This window comes from Abramis brama (assembly GCF_963993115.1).
Source record: "Abramis brama genome assembly, chromosome: 20".
In the NCBI taxonomy this organism is placed as follows: Eukaryota; Metazoa; Chordata; class Actinopteri; order Cypriniformes; family Leuciscidae; genus Abramis; species Abramis brama.
In genome coordinates, this window is record NC_139982.1 from 22,525,425 (window position 1) to 22,547,393 (window position 21,969).

At 41.7% G+C, this 21,969-nt stretch overlaps 1 protein-coding gene across 5 annotated transcripts; it reads right to left on the reverse strand.

Annotated features, from left to right (window-relative positions):
- Nucleotides 1-232: 232 nt before the first annotated feature.
- cnot1 (CCR4-NOT transcription complex, subunit 1) lies at nt 233-20,566 on the reverse strand. Of its 5 annotated transcripts, none has more exons than XM_084095321.1 (49): nt 20,435-20,566; nt 16,779-17,080; nt 16,226-16,333; nt 16,017-16,115; nt 15,836-15,904; nt 15,690-15,744; nt 15,386-15,589; nt 15,091-15,259; nt 14,730-14,856; nt 14,497-14,610; nt 13,889-14,059; nt 13,660-13,787; nt 13,029-13,269; nt 12,824-12,943; nt 12,580-12,702; nt 10,948-11,099; nt 10,703-10,853; nt 10,401-10,602; nt 10,150-10,272; nt 9,419-9,543; nt 9,019-9,305; nt 8,821-8,899; nt 8,462-8,692; nt 8,219-8,359; nt 7,943-8,122; nt 7,732-7,848; nt 7,506-7,616; nt 7,328-7,405; nt 7,062-7,239; nt 6,834-6,976; nt 6,443-6,739; nt 6,196-6,336; nt 6,010-6,114; nt 5,809-5,928; nt 5,530-5,724; nt 5,055-5,197; nt 4,856-4,964; nt 4,612-4,781; nt 4,288-4,519; nt 3,942-4,187; nt 3,689-3,852; nt 3,253-3,370; nt 2,872-2,973; nt 2,607-2,780; nt 2,333-2,482; nt 1,968-2,148; nt 1,758-1,890; nt 1,237-1,371; nt 233-1,117 (listed from the first exon to the last, which is right to left on the reverse strand). In XM_084095321.1, the coding sequence occupies exons 2-49, from the start codon at nt 16,878-16,880 to the stop codon at nt 1,039-1,041; spliced, it is 7,122 nt and encodes a 2,373-aa protein (XP_083951447.1). In that variant the 5' UTR covers nt 16,881-17,080; nt 20,435-20,566; the 3' UTR covers nt 233-1,038. The 5 variants fall into 5 exon arrangements, with proteins under 5 accessions (XP_083951447.1, XP_083951446.1, XP_083951444.1 ...); XM_084095320.1 differs by having other exon boundaries at nt 6,834-6,982; XM_084095318.1 differs by having other exon boundaries at nt 2,288-2,482; nt 6,834-6,982.
- Between the last annotated feature and the right edge of the window lie 1,403 nt (nt 20,567-21,969).

Sequence of the window (21,969 nt, forward strand, 5' to 3'; positions counted from 1 at the left end):
AATTGTTACTCCAATCAAAATCACTTGTAGGCACATCCCAATTATGATTTATGAACTTCCCAAAAGGACTTGAATGCAGTTTTGACTTTGAAAAAATGCATTAACCTCCAAACAACATTATATACTGCATTAAATTTATAATTAGAAAAAAAAAATTCAGTTGTCACAAATGATAGTGTGAACAACTTGTTTCAACAAACCCAATGCAATCAAAATGGAAGGCAAACAAAGGTGCAGTTCAAGTGTTTAATGCAGTAACTACAGAATGCATACATACAGGAAATAAGTAGCGGAACTAAAGGCAACTACAAATTACTACAAAATACAACACGCGGACCAATACATTTACAAAACATTCGAAATCCTTACAAAATGAGCTGTATTGGTCCTTTTTTGTTCTGCAAGTTGAATCTTTGTACAAACCACAAAGATCCAATTTACCAACAAATTTCTGAATATTTCCACAATTGTACAAGTGCCAGGGAGAACCTCCAACCCAAGATTTGTTTCCTCACAGGTGCAAAACTAGTGACCCCCCATCCCTCCCCCCCACCACCCTGCAGTCCAGGACATCGGTCCGATCCCATCAGCTCACCACACTGATAGCTCTCCCCTTAAAAACCAAACCTCAAAAAATAAAAAGAAATTAAACAAGACAGCTTCCTTAGCCACTACCAAGCTTCCAAACAAAAGTCAATCCGTCTTGAAGGCAAAAAAATAATTTATGGAGAGTTTGGGGGAGCCAAACAGCAAGGAGTGAAATGTGCTCAAGCGTGTGCCTCACCTTTGACAAAGAAATACTCAAAATCTGCTCTTAAATGTCCCTTTTTAATATTTACATTGAACATTTTTAATTGTTGAGGGAGGAAAAAAAGAACCAAAAAAGAAACTCCTCAGGTCAGATGCCGCCCGGTGGAAGGAGAGCGGTAATCCAGTGCCGGCTGTGTGTGGATCAGATGTGCAGGGTGTGTTGGAGGGGCAAATGAAGGGTTGGGGAGAGGAAGAGCTCTCTCTGGTCACAGGAGCAGTTCCTGCAGCCTAACTGGCACCTGTTCCCTCCATCACCTGCTGGGCCTGCTTCTGCCCCATGCAGCACTGAGCCACCGACTGGAACAACCTGCAGAGAGAGAGAGAGAGAGAGAGAGAGAGAGAGAGAGAGAGAGAGAGAGGAAACGTTGCAGATCTTCTGTTGTAAAAATGCAGAAAGAATGGATCGTGTCATGTTGGCCACCTTACTTCTCGATCTCTGGGGCGCAGTGCACAAAATCATGGCTCCAGAACTTAAAGGCAGGGTTCTTGATCAGCTCTATGAAGGTGATGAGCAAACCCCATGGGTGCGGCCTGTTCACAATCAACCTCTCCAGCAGGACCCTGCACGACAAGCACTTCAGTTAACTTCATTACATTTTATTGTCATTTCTAAGAATTCCTGGTAACACTTTACACAAAGGGTTCCATTTGTTAACAGTTTATGAACTAACAATGAAAAATTGATTTACTAATACATTAAAATCCAAAGTTGTATCTTAACAGTTAATGGAACTAACATGACATGAGCGAATCGGTGGGCGGGGCTAAAGAGGCAGTGATGTCAAAACTTTAAGGAAAATTAAATTGAGCAATTCATGACCCCTTTGATAACTAAATTTCTTCTAAAGCAGTCTGTTTAAAGTATTGTCTCCGTACAAATAATTGCATTCATTCTTACAAATAAAAATGTTTAAACTTGTTTTTAAATAAATCATTAAATGTCATACCTGGTGATCTGCTCTTGAATGGCTTCAGCATTGGCCTCGGCAAACAGATACAGCATGGTACAACTAAAGTAGTGTGTATGGCTGTTTGGATAACGCAGCTGATTGGCTATCGCATTCAGGAATAGATAGCGCCCTGGGAGGAGGAAAATAAGTCAATGTAAACTAAAACTAGAGAGAGGGAACAAAAAAACAACTTTTTTTGCATCTCACCTTCTGTGTCTAGATCGACTGCGAGGTTCTGGAAGATGTCCATGTGTGCCGAGTGTGTGATGGTGCTCATGGAAGGAGTGCTACCCTTGTTGTGGATGTGGGCAATGGCCTGGGTTCCAACGTACAGCACGAGAGCATTGATCAGCTGGATGTTGTAGCGGTTTCCAGGCTCATTGGACACCTGGAGGTACAGTGCATTTGTATGCAATTATTCATTAAAAATAAACAATTGAGGGTTATGAAGTCAAGTTTGTGTTTAGACTCAGCGAACTAATGTTTTACTGTCAAGAGCCTAATAACGCCACAAAAGATTAACTTACGAGTCTGTTGTGAACGGTTTTGTGATTCAGAGTGGCACCCTCTACCTGCAGGTTGCTGCGCAGCTCAGAGAGGAAGGTGACAGGAGAGCGGGTCTTGAGGTAAGAGTCAAGATCCTTCTTAAACTGGGACGGCATCACACCGGTGAAGTTAGTGAGGATTCGGGGAGCGATATTGATTTCACTCAGCATATCCACCTGGTGGAGAGACACCGATTATTACACACGCCACAATATAACCACAAGTATACTTTAAGTTACGACTACATACTAAACCACAAAGCATCACATATGATGTCAAATGTGATGTGCAACTCTCTACCTTCAGATTAGGGGTGAAGGGGTCTGGAAGCCTCATGTTGCGGGGGAAGGCACTCAGGATCAGGTTCCTCAGCTGGATGCAATTGGGCGGGATGACATCGCAAAAGCCATAATGGTAGTCGCACAGGAATTCTGGGAAGTCGTGTAGCAGGACAAGCAGCACACGAAGTGTTCCCTTGGAGAATACAGAGGAAAAACAATGCAAGGTCACAAACTGACCAAGTGAACCACCAGACAGGCTTTTGGAGGAAAGACTGTATTAATACCTTGTAGAGAATTTGCATAGGTTTGTTGAGTTCAACATTCCTTAGGAAGGGTGCAAGATACTTGAACAAATCTATCAGCAGCTGAGCATACATTGGCCAACCCTGCATGAGAGGAAAGAGACGTTTAAGGCACAGAGGGTAGTCAGCGATTGACTGGCATGAATATGGGATGTGGAGGGACATCAGAGGTGCCCAATCCTGCCCCTGAAAGGCCACTTTCCTGCAAAGTTTAGCTCCAACACAACTACCTTTAAGTTCGGAGTAATCCTGAAGCTCTTGATTAGCCATTTCAGGTGTGTTTAATTATAGTCGGAGAAACTTTGCAGGAATCCTGGAGCAGGATTGAAAACCCCTGATGTATATCATACAGGAAATACAGACCTTTTGTTGTGGTGTGTGCGCAAGCATCCTGGCAATGAAGATGCGGTGAGAGATGAGCTCCAGCCAAGCATACACAAAACCAGGTGCTTTAGTCGGCCTCAGGATGTGAAAAGTGTTGCTGAAAGAGACGATGGTCCTTTAATACACAAAGACTGATGAAAACCATAAAGGTTGTTCACATTAGCAAAAATGTCATTATCCATTATCAATAATGTAGAGATGTATGATGCTTAATTCACAAAGAAGTCACTTTCAAACCAAGCATGTTGGTAAATGCGACAAATCAGCTTTACCAAATCTGTGTGGGAAAAATCTTTCACCTACATCAAATTCCCAACCTCATGGATTCCTATTGAAATGACTGGATTTTGCCCATGAAAATTGGCCTAACAATGATAAATTTAACCAGATCTCAAGTCTAAAACCATGTGCTTACCAGAAGGCAGTGAGGGTCTGGAAGTTGATGGTCTCCAGCACATGCTCTGGTGCATTAAGCTCCAGCAGGAGCATAATGAAGATTCTGTGGTATGGAAGCTGTTGGAACTCTGTCTGCCTCACATCGTGATCTTGGATCAACACACCCACCACAATGCCCAGAACCTGCACCAAGACAAGAAATGCAGCATTAATCAAGACCTCCAAAAAAATAAAGTCAACATTGAGCCACAAACCACTTTAAGCATTCCAACCTTGTTGAGCAGGTTGATTTTGGTGACCGTGTTGGTGGCCTCTCCGGAGTGTTTGACCAGAAGGGCAATGAGCCGAACAAAAGCATCCAGGTTATGGTAGCACTTGGCCCTGATGATGGCAGGGCTGGTGGTCGGGTGCTGCTGTTCGGCTTGAGCACGGTAACTGATCTCCACGCACATCTCCGTGCACAGCCGGAAAAAGCGAGTGATGAGGTCGTCGGTCTTCAGGATGCCCTGCTGGTGCATCTGTGAAAGAACAATGCAGGTGTGACAGAATGAAGTAATGCAGGCCAATTCTAGCCTTGAGAAAACCTTTGTATTTTGAGTGCTCTTTAACTTGGCTAACCTGTCCAACAAACGCAGAGAAGGCCTTAGTGCTGTCCCTTCCTGCAGCTGCTGAGTGGTACAGGTTGACCCATTCTCTCAGCAGGTACTCTGCCTTCTCTCTAAGACCCGGTGGGTCATCATACTCAGAGGCTTGAGAAATCCCAGAGTGCATCATGAAGTTTGGCCCACCATGGTGACGATCGATCATGGCCTCGTAGTTGGAGCGGACAACATCCATCAGTTGGGGCAAACTAGTGGTTACACAGAAGTTATCCAGATTACTTAAAATGTTCAGTCAAAAAATTAACATTCACTTCAACCAGTGGCATAAGTGGTATCTCACCCTTCAGGAGCGTTGGCTCTGGAGTGGGCACTGGTCCTCATCAGCGTCTCAATGGTATGGAAGAGATCTGCTTCAGTGATGTGGCTCCCGCTGCGTTCATCAACCAGAAGTAGCTTCACTAGCTGCATGGCGAACGCCACGGCCATATAGTTCAGCCCGTTCTCCATGGACTGAAAACACAGAAGAGTAAGAATCCGCTCATTTACATCGGTTTCCTTTGATGTCCGAGAGACACTATCCTCACCTGAGCCAGGTGTAAGTCGTACTGCTGCATGTTGACCAGGTGGTTTCTGATGAGGAGCTCTACGGCCTCAACGTTGTACTTGTATTCATCTCTGCACTCAATCAGGCATCTGCAGGGGGGCATAGAAGAAAGGGTTAGGACCTTTAAGACCCATCTATGCCTGACACAAACAAGTTTACATCACAGTTGTGGTACTGGCCTGGTGATTTGTTTGTTGCACCACTGTGGACCGTAGGCACGACCATCCTGTAGGGCTTTCAGCACCAGCAGGTGGCACTCCCTGTAGCTTAGCAACAGATCAGTATCAGCACCACTGGTGGCATCCAGCAGACCCTCCACAGCCTGAGAGCAAGCAAGCAAATGAGAAGTTAGATTTTAGCTGAGACCGTATTGCAGGGGTGTCCAATCCTGCTCCTAGAGGACCAATGGTCCTGCAGAGTTTAGCTTCAAAACATTTGCCTGGAAGTTTCAGGTGATCCTGAAGACCTTTCAGATATTTCAGGTGTTTAATTAGGACTGGAGCTAAACTCTGCAGATCAGTGGCCTTCCAGGAGCAGGATTGGATAAAACTGCCATAAATTTGCTTGATTAAAAAAAAATGTGATTTTAACTTTTTATTAAGTTTTTTTTATTTTTAACTTATTCCCCAAGTTTTCCCCCAGAGTTTATCTAACCTTTTGCAAAAGTCCCAGGGCAGCAATGCCATCACGGGAGTTCCTAGCCATGACAACTGCCTCCAGGAGGCTGCGTATGGCCTGGGTCTGTGGGTTCATGGCCAGTGCAGGTGGAATAGCATGCAGGTGCTGCTCAAGGTCTGAGATGCACTTATCGTAGATGTGAGCCACATCATCAGTAGGCCATGCCTGTTGCTGCAATGTAGAAAAAGAACCTGTGAGTGACTTACCCAATGTGACAACCATACAAAATCTCTTCAAGAACGACAGGGGCTGTACCTTCATTGGTTGAGCAAGGAAACCCGTGGGCTGAGACAGGTCGTTACTGGGTAGGAAGCCAGGAACGTTTCGGGCGAACTCCTCATAAACAGCCAGCTGTTTAGGATCCACTCCACCGACCTGGAGAGGAGCAGCCAGTTAGAATCTAACACTGTCAGAGAGCAGTACATCAACTCAATGACCTTTGCAAAGAGCTCTCACCTTCAATCTGATCTGCTCTGGCATACGCTCAGCCTGATAGGTAAGTACCATGGGGTCACAGTAGCGGCGGCCTTCTTGGCGAGCGTGCTTCCTCAGCTCAAATTCCTGCAAGATACAGAAATTAATCAGATTACACTAGACGTGACAAGCAACTGTTGCAACAATTAGGACAGAGCAGGGACTTACAGTTGCCAGTCTCTTGTCCATCTCAGGTCCAGCTTTCTCCACTGCTGTCTTTTGGATAAAGCAACACGCAAGCTCACAGTTGTCCTGTGCGATGCGAGCAGCTGCCTCTTCCATCATTTCTCTCTGCTGGGGTGTGGGAGCCTGAAATGTATGTTCATCCAGTCAAAATTCTTAAAGCGACTAGAAGTCTTGATTTTGAGCTAGGAAGGGTGTCAATTTTGAATGAGAGAACAATGTTATTCCATACCCTAAGAGCTGCTGCAAAGCTGTTCTTCAAGTTGGTAGCAATGCTCATGAGCAGCGGCTCTCTGCAGGTGATCATGGCCATGCCGGCGGTCAAGTTGCGCATCATGTGGTGGGCAGCCACACGCATGTGAGACTCCTCAGAGTCTAGCGCAAAGTCCTTCCGGACTATCTGCTCACAGGTGGTCATGGCGATCTTGATTGATCGGTCCACCACTGGGTGCACAAGCTCCTGTACGGCACGCTCAATTGCTGGTCTCACGCACTGCTTCAGCTGAGGGTGGGCCTGCAGCAGTGGGATCTATAAAAAACAGTGAAGAAAAGGTAGAGTACAATTTAAAAGCTTTCAAAAATAAAAAAAAGTTGATAAATTGACTATATAGTGTGAGACTAACGTTAACATTGATGGTGATGTGCGGGGCAAGGCCAGCCAGGGCATACACATTGATGTCATGGTAGCTGAACTGTGGCGTGGGTGGCCCAGTGGCCGTACAGGTTGTGGTGGTGGCTGGAGTCGAGGGAGCAACTGTAAAAGAAACTGAGTCTACTTATGGTTAGACAGGGAAATTATAAAATTATAGAAAAAGTATGCAACTTTAAATGTGCCTGTTTTAGTGTTATACCTGTAGTAACTATAGGCAGCATTTCTTCAGGAGGCTTGGTCTCTTTCTTTGGTGCAGAGAGCTGCTCCTCCAAACTCTTCAGCTTCTCTTTGTCTCTCAGCAGGTTTCCTGGCTTCAGCTCACTGATGTCCAGAGACAGATTCTTGCAGAGCACCTCGATCTCAAACTTGAGGTTAAGCTGTAACAAACGAATTGTGGGATTCAGTGAAAACTACACCACTAGACGCTTTGCACCATATGCTTAGCGTCAATGAGAAGTGACAGACCTTTAAGTCATGTTCTTGGTGAAGCTCGGCCAGTACATTCATGATGCCCATGGTCCAAGGGTTCTGCGGTCTGAAGATCTACAAAACAGTGCACAGATTAATGTTATGTCCAGGTATTTGCAAAACTGGCCCACACAACACCTGACAGCAAGATTGGTGGAGAAAATTGCATGATTACCACACTCCGCAGACTTGATTCCAAGACTTTGGCCACAAAGGGAACAACATACAGTAACTCCTGCTGGCCTTTCACATAAGCCTCCAGCAAGAGAGACTTTAGCTCCAGATCCTATAGAAGAGAACAAAACAATAATGCAGTCACACTGCAGGTATAAACTAATTTGATTTATTTTTTTAAACATCTATAAATGTTTCAAATCACAGGTGATTGATAATGAACTCACTGTGTACAGGATGGGTTTGTTTTTAGCAAGGGTGATCATTCCAAGCCAGTGACCCAAATTCTTCAGCAGGGATCGATCTGAGAAGTTAGCAGCTGCCTTATCAGAGGTAAGAAGGACCTGAGAAACAAAAAGGGACACCATGAAGTCACGATAACATAGCTATATCTCGGTTGTATGACCTTGAACTTGCTATTTTAAAAAAAATGTTTACCTTGATGTTTCTGTAAGTCTCATTGAGAACCATCTTAACAAACTCTGGGTTTTTCAGTGTGTCCAGGAAGTTAGAATACAGGCTGTGGAAGTTGGGCTCAATGCTGACGCGCTTCATGACCAGGTACTGAGACACCCAGGGCATGAATTCTTCTTTCACAGTCTCTTTCAGTTCCTCCACCTTCAAACAAACAGCAAGAGATGGTTTAGGGGTTAATAACACAAACGTCTTGATATAAAATGTAGCATGCCAATGAAATCAATTGTAAAAACAAACCTTTTGGGTCATGTTTGATTGGGACAAGTTGTTGAAGATGAACGCAATCTTCTCTTGAACGTTCTCTGGGGGCTCAACGATCCTTTCAGTCTGGTCTGTGGCCACCAACAAGGTGTCAATGTTTGTGGTGTTGATTGAAGGCTGGGGAAGAAATTAAAACATCAAATAACAGATGAGTGCATCTTAGTCACTGTTCCGTAAATGTAATTTTCTTATATTTACCATTGATCTGTGTTCACTTACTGGCACGTCCTTCTTCGGTCCAAGAGCTGTAGGTCTTGTGATGGTGGTGGTTTTGGCAGCAGTGGTGGTAGTGGTGGCTGTGGTTACTAAGGTGCTGGCTTGGACAGGTAGGGGGGCTTTAGGGGTCTGAGACTGAGCTTGAGCCTGGGCTAGAGCCAGGCTGCCTGGGGTGGTGATGGAGCCCTGCATCTTCACAGGAGGGTCTCTGGATTGCTGGCCATACTCTATATACTACACAGAGAAAATGGACAACATACATTGGAGACTTATTCAGCTGGAAGTTTAACCGACTAATGCAGAGTGAGAAATTATGGAAAGATGCTGTAGGCATCTACCAAAATAAAACTGAACTAGGTTACCTCTTGTAAATGGTGCGGGAACTGCAGGAAATGGGCTATTGACGCCAAGTGCTGACAGTACTGGGGATAGTCCTTCAGTCTGAGGAAGAGAGTGGCTCAGATTTAAAACAAATGCACAACTCAATATAGTAAGATATGTTCCAAATGAGATCTTTATTGTATGTTGGCTGGAAAAACATGAAAAACTAGTGACAGTACCTATTTTTAAATCTATCTAGTGCAGCAATCCCAAAGTAATACATCTTTGATCCGAAAGGTTTGCGTAAGGCTTCCAGGACGTATCGTAAGGCCAAGCCCAGCGCCATGTATGTGACCAGGCCCTTCTCAATGATTCCCCCAAAGAGGCATGCGGTGATGTGCAGCTCTTTGTCTGGATACTGAGGGAAGAATCTGTACTCCTCAAACAGATTCCTCAGCATGCAGTTAAAAACTTCCCGTTCCCGCTTGATGTTCGAGTCCTTAAATCTCTGCAGCATTTCCAGCACCTACATTAAAAGAATAACTATGAATGTGAAAGCTGCACCTGGGAAATTAGAGTTGAGGTATTAGGAATGAGCAAAAGTGTCATTCCTCTCATTCAGTTCTAATTCAATCTCACCTCATCCACAGACATTGTGGGGTGTGGCGGATGGTTGTAGATGCGCTGGAAATAGCTGTTTGCCTCGTCGTCAATCTCCTTACTAAAGTGCTGGTTTGCCTCGGGCCACACCTGAGAAAGGTCAGCTACAACATAGAAAACCCAGTTACCGCACTTTATGCATTTAAAAAAAAAAAAAAAATCACATGTTAAAAGAACTACAAAAGTACAAATTCAGAGAAAACAAAACAGAAGTTTCTGGCAAACAGCTTGTTTTCCTTCATAGGTCTAATGCAGTGGTTCTCAATTCCAGTCCTCAGGACCCCTTGCTCTGCACATTTTGTATGTCTCTCTTATTTGACACTCAGTTCAGATCATGGAGTCTCTCCTAATGAGCTGATGATCTGGTTCAGGTGTGTTAAATAAGGGAGACATACAAAATGTGCAGAGCAGCGGGTCCCGAGGACTGGAATTGAGAACCACTGGTCTAATGGAAGAAAACGGATGATATTTTCACACGGATCCAAACTAGTTGCCAAAAACATCTTGCTGTAATGTAGACTGACCTGTATTTCCTCTTAGATTGTAATTACTTTTTTTGGCCCATGGATGAAATTTACACAGATTAAAGACACTTTGAAATGGATGTCAAAAGGACTTTGAGAAACTGAGGGCCAGTTTTGAGAGGAAATACAGCTTGAGGCGCCTGGCACTCTCTCAGCCACACCACCACTTACAGGCCTTCATCTTACTCTGCTGAAACGTGGGAGGGTTTAGCCCCGGTGTGCTCATCTTCCTGGTGCCGAAGGGGTCGCTGCTGACGGCAGGCATGCCCAAACCTGAGCCAATCCCAGTCAAGCTTGAGCTCAGAGGACCTTGAGAAGTAGTTCAAGAAATTTGCTGAAATTCTAATTCATTTGTAATTGGTCCAAACTTGAGGCTGAACTACTGTTTATCAAAATTTATTTTCAGAGTTTAAAAATTCACAGTAGTCTTATGGTACCTTGGAGCTGCGAAGAGAGGGGGTTAATTCCTGGGAAAGCTGTGCTGGGGTTTGGGTTTGGTAGAGTTGAGAAGGCTTTGGCTGGGGACTGGGGGTTACTGAAGGCAGAGCCCTGCAGGCTGGGGAATCCTTGCATGCTCGGGGTATGAGAGGTGGACGAGACACCTAGACTCAAAGAGCCCATCGCAGCGAGAGGGTCCATCTGGAATACAACAGGACAGATTAGAGTACAACACCATCAAAATTCAGTTCAGGGAATCTTGATACTTATAGCAATCTTCAATAAGTAAGGTCACAGTTACTTGAACAGGTGAGATAGCATCTAAGCTGCTGGTGCTGGGAGCTCGTCCCTTTGGCAGGACTCCTGGTGGCGGCTGCCGGGCCTTGTTCATCACATTGCTACAGTTGGCCACCATGGTCAAGATTGTCTCTGACAGCTCTTGAGACACACTCCTGCTCAAAGAAGCCAGCAACAAAACTAAGTGTTTAACTGCAACCCAACCATTTTCTTGAAATGCTTAGTAACATGTAAAGGCTCTATACGGACCCTGCACAAGACTGCAGACATGCAAGCATTGTAGCCAGTGTTTCAGGAGGAAGTTGAGCACTCTTCGGCTGGTCTTTCTCTGGGGTCAAACCACCCATGATAGAGGGACATCGTCTCTTCAGGAACGTGACGCACGCCTGGATGAACGGCTCCTAATGGACGAAGACAGAACACGTCAGTCTTTAGTGACTTCAAATACATTGCCGGTCAAAAGTTTTGGGGTCAGTAAGAGTTTTAGTTAGGATTTTACCGATACCGATATTTAGGTTTGACCGTACATGCGAATAACCAATTATTCAACCGATATTTTTAAAAATGGATACTGGATTAAAAACAAACAACACTCCAAGTAAAACAGTGCTGAACTGAAATGTGCTAAATGAAATAAATATATTAAAATGAGAAGTTCTACAGAACGAACTCTACATAAATATAATTTAACCATTAAAATATTACAGGTCAAATATGCGTTTCTTTAGCTATAACCTAGAAAAATATGTAAATTTCATAGGTAACACTTTGCAAGTCCCATTTGTTAACAAGGATGTATAAGCTAGCTTTCGTGAACTATATGCATGATTATGCAATATACGTTTTTACTGCATGTATTAATATTTGAGTAATACAATTGTACCTTAATCATTCATGTTAGTTCATTAGTACATTAAGGTAATAACAGACAAAATAAAAAAGCTAAATTTAAAATGTATATACTAAATGTTGAAATTAAAATAACAATGAATAATACTTCTACAACATTAACCTTAGTTAATGCTAAAAATGGAATCTTATTGTAAAGTGTTACCATTTCATATAAATCCAAAGAGTCATGCTTAAAGATGGCCATATTTAAATATCTGCAAAGGCCAGAGCATTAAAATTACATAAATGTAGACCTATATTACATGTATAGTCTCTCACTTTATTTGCTTCTATTTTAGAACACTTGATTATCCAATCAAAATAACATGATGCATTTTATGTCGGCTGCATGAACATATCAATCTTAAAGCAATCACGTAACTAGCTTTAAATATGCAATTTCGCTGGCTAATGAATGCATAAGTGACCAGCTGGATATAAACTAATGGAAATAGATGGTAACAAAAGTGACATAAAACATTTGGGTCAGGTTTGCGTGTGTTTGTCATTGCTTTAAAATCGCTTGAGGTAGCCGCCACTAATGTTAGTCCTCTCAGCCTCGACGGCAAACATACTGCTGTTCTTTCTCTGCTAATGCAGCATCTAGTCAACAAATTAATTACTTTATAATGATATGGCAATATGTGCTTTATTCTTCTGTATTCATACAGTTTCAAATGTTTTAAATGCACATCTGAAGTGTCAGCGATCTCCGTGAAGCGCGCAGCCTCACTTGTTAACGTAAACAACTCAGCCAGTGATAGTTTGTTATTTGGCCTCTAGAGGCCACTCTCACTCTGTATAATGCCAGCAGTCTCTTCTCAGTGCTCTCGTACAGCAAACTCTTCTCAGCCGCTCCAGCAACGGACGCAACCCAGAAAAACTATCGGTGTGGATTTTTGGCGATAACGATAATGACTAAAGTTTGACCATAAATACTTACCGACCCTAAACTTTTGAACAGTAGTGTAAATTTAAATGTTTACTTACCCCATGCTCTCGTATTTTGTCAGTGAGCCATTTGTCAAGTTTGAGGTATTCACGGCGAGAGGCAAGTGCAGCAAGGTCAATTACAAAGGCAAATGGAGTACCATTCAGCAGCATTGATAGAGACTGCAATGTACAGAAACATAAGAATTTTAAAAAAATGTTTCAGAACCAGTTTTGCATAAGAACTGTTTCTCAGTCCCCAAACCTATTATCTATGTCGTGTAGGAGTTGAGGAGATGGGTACCTTCAAGTCCTGAGCCACATCCAGGATGCGAGATAGCTTGGCCTGGTCGTATTGCTCTCCTCTCATGTACCACTCGGCCATAGAGTGCATGATCAGCTGGCGGATTGAGGGGGACTGGCCCTGGAAACATAACCCAGGCACATTAGTACACGGTGACACCATAATGAAACTTTGTGCCGTTCAAACAGATGTCAAATCCACCCACCTGTCCATGCCAGGCATAGTGCAAGATGATGGCGGAGTTGGGGTGGTTGCCCAGGAAGATGGGCATGAGGGTGGAGATGAGCTCATGACGCAGGGTGTGCCAGGAGGTGCTGATCTGTAGCAGCGCTAGCACGAGCATGTCCGGGCAGTGCTTGATGGGAAAGCTAAAGAGCTGCTTCACCTGCTCATAATGCCCAACTTCAGATAGGCGCAAGAGGCTCTCCACAAGGTCCAAGCTCTTCCTGTTGACCAAAATGAAAGGAGAAGATATTAAACATGCAGATGGACTAAAAGATTGTTTGGTAACACTTTACAATAAGGTTCCTTTATTAAACATTAGTAAATGTATTAACTAACAATGAGCAATACATTTACTACTGTTTTTGTTAATCTTTGTTAATGTTAGTTAATGAAAATAAAGCTGTTCATTGTTTGTTCATGTTAGTTCACAGTGCATTACCTAATGTTAACAAGATTTTAATAAAGTATTAGTAAATGTTGAAATTAACATTAACAAAGATGAACAAATGCTGTATAAGTGCAGTTCATTATTAGTTAATATTAACTAATGTAGTTAACTAATGAACCTTATTGTAAAGTGTTACAGATTGTTTAAATGGCTCAACACTAACCATGTAGCTATCTCTCTGTTGTCATCCTCAGGTGGGGCCTTCAGGATGTCAATAGCAACCGTATGACAGGGGTAGTCAGCAAAGCAGAACACTTCAGGACTCATCAGGGAGTGCTGAATGAACGATAACTGGAGAACAGAACAGCAGGGATTCAATATGCTACTTCATTTCCATTGCAAAGTTCTGGACGACTAATTTAATATGATTTGGCATCAATTAAAAACTTTACCTGTCCTTCTGCGTGCTTCCATGGTCTGTAGATGAGATCCACTGGGAACACCTCCATTCCCAGACCCCTCTGGACCCCATATACCACTATCTGAAGGCCCTTACTGTCCCGGATCAGAAAGCCTGGGTGATCAAGCTCATAGGTCACCTCTTTGAAATTCAAATTGGGGTTCTGAGGAGGACAAGCACAGTCAAATACAGCTAAAAATATGGGGAAATTTAGCTGCATAATTAACATTTGACCGTGTAAAGCATTTAAAAATGAGAGCTGCATGATTAAATAAAATCATCATATGGCTTAGTGCAATTATCCAATCGCAAAAAGACAGATTTAATTAAATGTATGCACTGCAATATATGCACTATGCTTGATTTTTTTTGTCGCTTATAACATGCAAGTTTTAAGTGGTTTTCCACCAATATCATATTGATAAACAATACATTTTTTGCCAAATTATGTTGCCCTACATACAAGCACCGCAAACATGGAGCTTTTTTTAATGGTAACATTTTAACTTGCAATCACAATTTTCATCAGGGATAAAAACAATTCGATTTTCCACCCAGATTGTGCAGCTGCAGTCCCATCTAAAATAACGAGAACCTTACCACTTCTTTGACCACATCAATCAGAACTTCAACATTCCAGGTGTGGGCCTGAGAGCCATCACTCTTGTCCTTCCCATCACTCCAGATCCCTCCGCCCACTGGGTTGGAAATGGACTACAGATACACAAACCAGTTACTCAAACCTGCTCACACTCCCTAATCTCGGTTTAAATCAAGCTTTGGTACAATAGAATTCCAGCAGAACCAAAAACACACCCAGACAGAGAACGTACCTGTAGGCCAATGCCGTCTGACAGCCCGGAGTGAGTGCGGGCCATCATGCCCAGCACTCTGGCCACCTGACTGGCTGTCACCTCTCGCACCCCATACTGCAGGATTATGTTCCTGCACTCTTCAAGACTGTGAAAACAATCAATCAATACATGGGAATCCCTTTAAATATCAACAGCACATTTGAGGTGTTTTCCAATGAAAAATTCTATCAATTTACATTTTCCCCAATGGAGCGCAAAACTTTTTCTAAACACTAACCACATTTATGGCAAAAACACATCCCAAAATCCTTTTTTTACAGGTTTGGAACAACATGGGAATGTGCAAAAACTAATTTAATTTTCAGGTGTTTGTTAATACCTTGCACAAAAGCCATAGCCAACTTCTTGCATGAAGTCAGCAAGGGAACTCTCCATCATGGTCTTGTTTAAGTCTCCAGAGTCTGGCAGGATCCTGTCCATGAGAATGTCCCGTTTGTCAGGGTACAGCAGTGGTGCGAGCACCACAGGACAGCGCTCCTGCGGGAAATCTGGGACACAAACAAAAACACAGGACTAAATGACTCTAGAGCACAGCATGAGAACTGATTTCAATCTGGAGAACTAGCAAAATATAACATGTAAGAAGCCATCTTGTAGTAGATTTTTCCACTAACCTCTGCACAGTGTTTTGAGGAACGCGTCAATCTGCTCTTGTCCGACTCCGCTCGTGCCCTTCTGCCCGAACAGAAGATGGGAGAGGAGCAGATGCAGAACCTCTATGGCAATGTCCTGGAAGCCACCTTCCTGATTCCCTCCGAGGTCCGCGTCCACGTACGAGCGGAGAAGGTCAGGAAGCTTCTGCTTCACAAACTGAGCAGCTGTGAAAGAAAGCAACCAGGGTTTGTTGCGCCGAAAACTTTCACATCTAATGCCCCAGAAGCGAAACTGAAACAAATACTTCAGGAAGTGAACACTTACCAAACCCTCGAAGGTCTGCGTTGCTGGAGTTCAGCAGAGCAAGGCCAAAAATCACCTGGTGAAAGAGACAGATTTAGTTCTCACATTAATTTGATGAAAACTACTTTTTTTACTTTTTGAAATATATTGGAAAGCTTTTTGCCTACCTCTTGAACCTTGCTTAGCTTGAGAACTTTACTCAGCTGAGTAAATAAATGAGGTGACGGTTTCAAACTCTACAAACAAGCAGACATGCAACCAATAAACGAAACATATTATAAACAAGCACTTAATCACAAGACTAGCAATGAATATAAAAGGTTCAATTTGAAAGGCAGATGAACAAACCTTTTGATAGTGCAGGGGATTGTCAATGGCGTAGCAAAGCGTTGAAATAAAATTTGGTTTCGTAATAAGAGAGACACACTCCTGGATCAGAAACTGTGTCTGAAGCAAATAAGAGATGGGAGATAACACATTGAACAAATATTGGAACTAATATGCTTTTATTTTTGATAAACAGTCTCCATTTTCAAAGCAGAAGCTGCATATATTACCTGGTGGAAATCTTTGCCACTGCTTTTACCATCGCCACTGAAATCCACATGGGAAAAGAGACAGCGTAATAAATGCCGGTCTGCCTCAGGGCCGTGACGATTCACAATCTGAGAAAAAGTGATGCACCAAATTGCAAATACCTTTAGTTCACTGATGGAACTAACAATGTTCACTTAATATTCCAGGTTAAAAACTGATGACTACGGCCATGTTCAGACTGCAAGCAAAAACCCAATTTTTTGCATCACTCTTGACAACACACAACAATAACATCAAAACTGGTGACCGCAACGCCGCTATTCATACGATGTTTAAATGGTATGTCCCAAGATTTTGCCATTTTCCTTTTTGAAAGCCTCATCACATATGTGGGTACATCTTTACCCAAGCAACCCATGCAGATATGCTGATTTTGTTTGGAGACAAATCTTGTTTGATCACTTGCAATTAATAGTGTGGATAGTCTGCCTGTAGATCTGATTTGCAGAAAAAATCCGATTTGCCTGCAGTCTGAACATAGCATAAATGTATTTATGACACTAATGCACTCACATGTTGTATTTCTTGCTGGCTGGCTCTGTAGTTTTTCTTAGTTAAATTGTCCACCAGGTAGCTGATTTGAGACAAAGCCAGCGAGAGCGAGTCAAGATTCATTGCTGGTTGGGGCGGAAGCAGGCGGCCGAGCCCGGCGCAAAATCACCATTATTCCCCTTTAGTCACTTCAGTGATAGGTTACTTCTGTCGGTCCCCCCCCCCCCAAAAGGTGTGAAAAGTGTCTAGTTTCCAACAAGCAGAGTCTCTGGGTGGATGCTGATTCCAAGTAATGTCCTTCAGTGCACTTCTTAGTGTAACATCTGGACAAACATAATGAGATACAAAAAGCAATTAGAAAGGGTAAATTAAAATGAGTAGATCTTCAGTTGCCATATAAAACATTCAACAATATGTCCATAACACATTAAAGAGACAGTTTACCCAAAAACAAATGGTCATTTACTTGTTCCAAACCTGTATGAACGCAAAAGATGATATTTTGAGAAATGTCTTGGTTTTGGTCCATATATTATGAAAGTCAACATTCAAAATATCTTATTTTGGGACCGAACTTAATTATTTCTGTGGAACTCAAATAACGTACTACACATGCAATGCATTACACGGTCTAATGCAGTGGTCGGTGAACCTTAACAGGATAAAATCTCACGCTTTAATAGTATTTATAGCACCTAACTTAAAACAGGCTGTGAGACTTTGAGGAATGATTACCTCAAAATGTACATGCGTATGCAAGTTTGAGGGTTTTTACTTAAATCAAATACCGGTACATACACCGCTTTAGCTATTATCCCTCTGCGTGCCAATGTTGGCAAACTTTTTAGCATTTTTATATACTGATACATCGGTCTTAGCACCTAATTAGCTAGGAGAGCGCAGTGAGTGCTTTAATGTTGCCGACCCCTTGTCTAATGTATTAATCTTATAAGGTTATTTTGTCATTCGACATCAGAGTCTGATTGTCCCTCCACTATACAAGGAAAGCAGCAACAGTTGACAGCATGAAGTGGCCAACATTCCATGCTTCATTTTTTCCCCCGGTTAAAGGGATAGTACACCCAAAAATTAAAATTCTTTCATTAATTACTCATCCTCATGTCATTCCAAACCCGTAAGATGTTTGTTCACCTTCCGAACACAAATGAAGATCTTTTTGATGAAATCTGAGAGCTTTCTGTCCCTCCATAGACAGCTACACAAATAGCACTTTGACCATTCAAAAAGTTCATAAAGAGATCGTAAAAGTAATCCATTTGAATTAAGCGGTTTTGTCTAAAATTTTCTGAAGAGACAGACTCGATCGCTTTATGATGAACAGATTGAATTTAGGCTTTTATGCACAAATATTCATCTACTCACACATCAGTTGTGGTAAACGGAAGCTCAAACATGTTCACTTGAAGCGTGAGAACCAATGAGGTTCATTCTCGTGTTACGCAGCACGTTTGAGCTTCAGCAAGAACCAATGAGGTTCATTCTTATGTGTTACACAGCACGTTTGAGCTTCCGCAAGAGGTTTGTCACGCGTCAAGCAGGTTCGGTCTGTTCTGTTTATGTTAGCAGATCAATGTTTGTGTGAATAAAAGACAACATTCAATCTGTTAATCACAAAGCAAGGGTGTCTTCAGAAAATGTGGACTAAATTCGTTCAATTCATATGGATAAGGTTTACGATCTCTTTATGAATTTTTCGAAGCGTCGAACTGTCAGTTGCAAGGGACTGCATTCTGTCCCTATAGAGGGACATACATTTCTCAGATTTCATCAAAAAGGTGTTCCAATAAAGTCCTACGGGTTTGGAACAACATGAGAGAGTAATTAATGACAGAAATGTCATTTTCGGGTGAACTAACCCTTGAATTAAGTGCACCATCGAGGTATCTCAAGAGCACTTTTTATTTTTTAGATTTTTCAGTATGAACGCTATTTATATTACACAATGTTATATAATAGTCAATAAGTATACAAATTAGGATGCCTCTATGCAGGTGTGTAACGACACGAGGGTGAGCAAATAACAATTTTCATTTTGGGGGGGACTGTCCCTTTTAACACACTAAGATTCTAACCTAACAGTGTAACAGTAAATTGAACCACTTTAAATTTAAAAAGGTTTCAGAACTCCAGTTACAAATTTTTAGTCACTTTCTGTTTTATTTTTAACGCGCGGAGTTAAACTGAACGGTACAGCTGCAAAACCGGAAGTCATACACACTCAGACTCACAGGCCTCGACTACAGTTGAAGGGTCGCACAAACAGAGTAAATAAACCTCTAGAACGTTCGGTTCCTGCCACATTAAAGCCGCCAAGGGCTTGCAAGTACATTTATGAGAAAATAGATGCATGAAGTGTGACGTTTTGAAACCTAAAACAAGCTAGACTGATTTCCACAACAACATGTTTTCTAAACTCATTTAACTGCTAAAGCACCTTCTTGAAATACTGAGTGTACACAATCGAAATAAAATACAGAAAAAAAAAGATTATAAAGGGCAGTAATTAAGCAGTAATACATTATAGTTTCAGTTACAAACACTAGTCACGTAAAACAACACATGACTGGCGAAAATGTTCAATAATTTACAAAGAGATTAACCTGTATTACAAATGGGTAACTTGTGTCATTATCACGAAACAACTCCCAACAACAATTTGACTTCAAACGATCAAACACTCCCAACTTGGCTGTGGACAACACCGTTAGCATTCCTAGTGCTAACTCATCTTTCATCCAAGTTGCTTATTTATCAATATCTACATATTTATGACACGAAACGCCTCTTCTGATAAAGTTTTATCCCCTGCTCAACTGTATTATCCCGAAATTAACTCCCAGTAGCTTTTTAACGGCCAGTTCTGTCAGATCCAACAGCAGTCGTGCTAATCCAGAGCTGGCTAACAGCTAGGCTAAGCTAACAGCCTAAAACCTCATTGTTTCGAACGGTGACGAGCACTAGCCTGTTCCCGACATGCTCATCGAGATCACTTAGCTGACAGGACCAGTCTGCTTGTTTGCTTTGGGCATTAATGTTAGAAATGTACAACAGACAAGAGTTATGATTACAAGTAAAACACTGGCAAACACTTCCATACCATACAGTTCTAACATGAATATTGCTAAAATATAGCAAACAAACATCTAACTCATGTATAAAGTCGTATTAAATGCACTGATAGTTGCGTAAAAACAATTTGGTATACATGTAAGAGCATGTAAATCAGTACAAGTGAACATAAGCAATCATGCAGGTTTGCATACAGCTACACTGCTGTCGTCCGGGCCTCACTCAACACATTTATATGGTTGGAGAAACAGAGCAAGGCAACAAACTCGGTGTCTGAAATCACTCCAGTGACCATGTAGTTAGCTATAGCGCGCACCACAAGAGCTTTACTTATATTCATAATGTTTTCAAAAATGCACATTAATGGCCACATCCACCGAACTACTAACGACCGTTAACTGTGACCGTACCAGTGCGCGCAGAGCCGGTTGGGATTTTAAGACTTTTTGGCCGTTAAAACCACCAGCAAGGTAAGCTAAATGCTAACGTTAAATTAGCCGAGCAGACAACATATGATGAGCAATTCATATATTCAGCTATTTATAAGATTTTAACGAAACCCCGATCGCAGCGAGAGGACACGTTACCTCGATTCTGGAAAAATTACGAGCGGATGATCATTTTCGTCGTATTTCTTCGTTCTGATCTTGACTGATAAAAGGTCGCTTTCTCCCTCGGTTCGATTTGGGTTTTTCAAAATAAAATGGCGACTGTCACGGCACGGCACGCGCGCGCACCTAGTGCGGTGCTTATTGAGCTCGCGCACGACGCACGAGCTCGCGACTACGCAACATATTAAATGACGCGCACTGACACCCCCCCCTCCCCATGCGCACAAATGGTGCAAAGTGATGGAGGTTTCGCGCAGATGCAAACGCACACCTGTTGCTGTGTGAATGGATTGCCAATTACGATTAGATTGGATCTCTGCTGTGGTTTTTTTGCAAGATTGTGGTTTCATTTTTTTTTTCTAAATAAGAATTGAATATCTCTGAAAACACTTTTTTAATGAAAAATCCGTTTATGATTGTTCATGAAAAATATGCAAAAATTGTTTCAACAATGCCTTCTAAAATTAAAATGGAGTTAATCAATTGTGGAGTAAGCTGTGATTTCCAGTCCTGGAAATTAGTTTTAAAATGCCAGATTGCTTTGCATATAACATTTATTTTAAAATCGAAATAAAAATTGATCACAAAAAAGTTAATGAACATTTCAAGTGAAAGTAATGTTTTCTAGTTATGTTCAGATGTAAAATATCTTATATATAATATAATTTGATGTGTGTGTGTGTGTGTGTGTGTGTGTGTGTGTGTGTGTATATATATATATATATATAATAATGTAGTGTATGCAATATATGTATGTGTGTATAATTATATGGTGTGATTTGTAAATGTAACAAATAATTAAACAAAAAAAATGTTACAAAAGAAAACTTTACAGTTCTTATCCATTCTCATGGTCTATTTTAAGGACCCAAATAATGCGATCAATATCGCTATCAATATCAATATAATATCAATATCATAACATAACATTATTATTATTTTTGGATCAAACAAATGCAGGCTTGATGAGCATTAGAGACTTCAAAGACACAGAAATAGTAATGTTTCCAAACTGTTGACACACACACACACACACACACACACATGTATATATATATACAGTAGAGATCAAAATTAGAGAACAATTAAAAACACTTTTTATGATTATTTTTTAGAAATATTGTTAATCTTCGTTACTTGAAATTTGAAGGAATATTAGCTGTGGGTAGACCATTGTTCTACTGGCATGTTTTACAAATTAACCAAGGTACTTCAAAATCAAAATTAGAGAACAATAACCATTGCAGCACAAAAGAAAACATTACAACTAAAATTTGAGGCTTACAGCAGTCATAATTTATTAGGAAGTGTACAGGCCCTTGCTTTGAATGACCTGAGCACATCTGCGGCTGCAGGACATCACTAAATTCTCACACTGCTCTGGTGTGATCTTCTGATCCACTCTTCTTCCAGTCTCTTCTAGAGTTCGGTAACTAGTGGGTTTCTTAGCCATAACTTTGTAGCCAAGGATTTTCCATAGATTTTCAATCAGGTTTAGGACCCAAATAAAT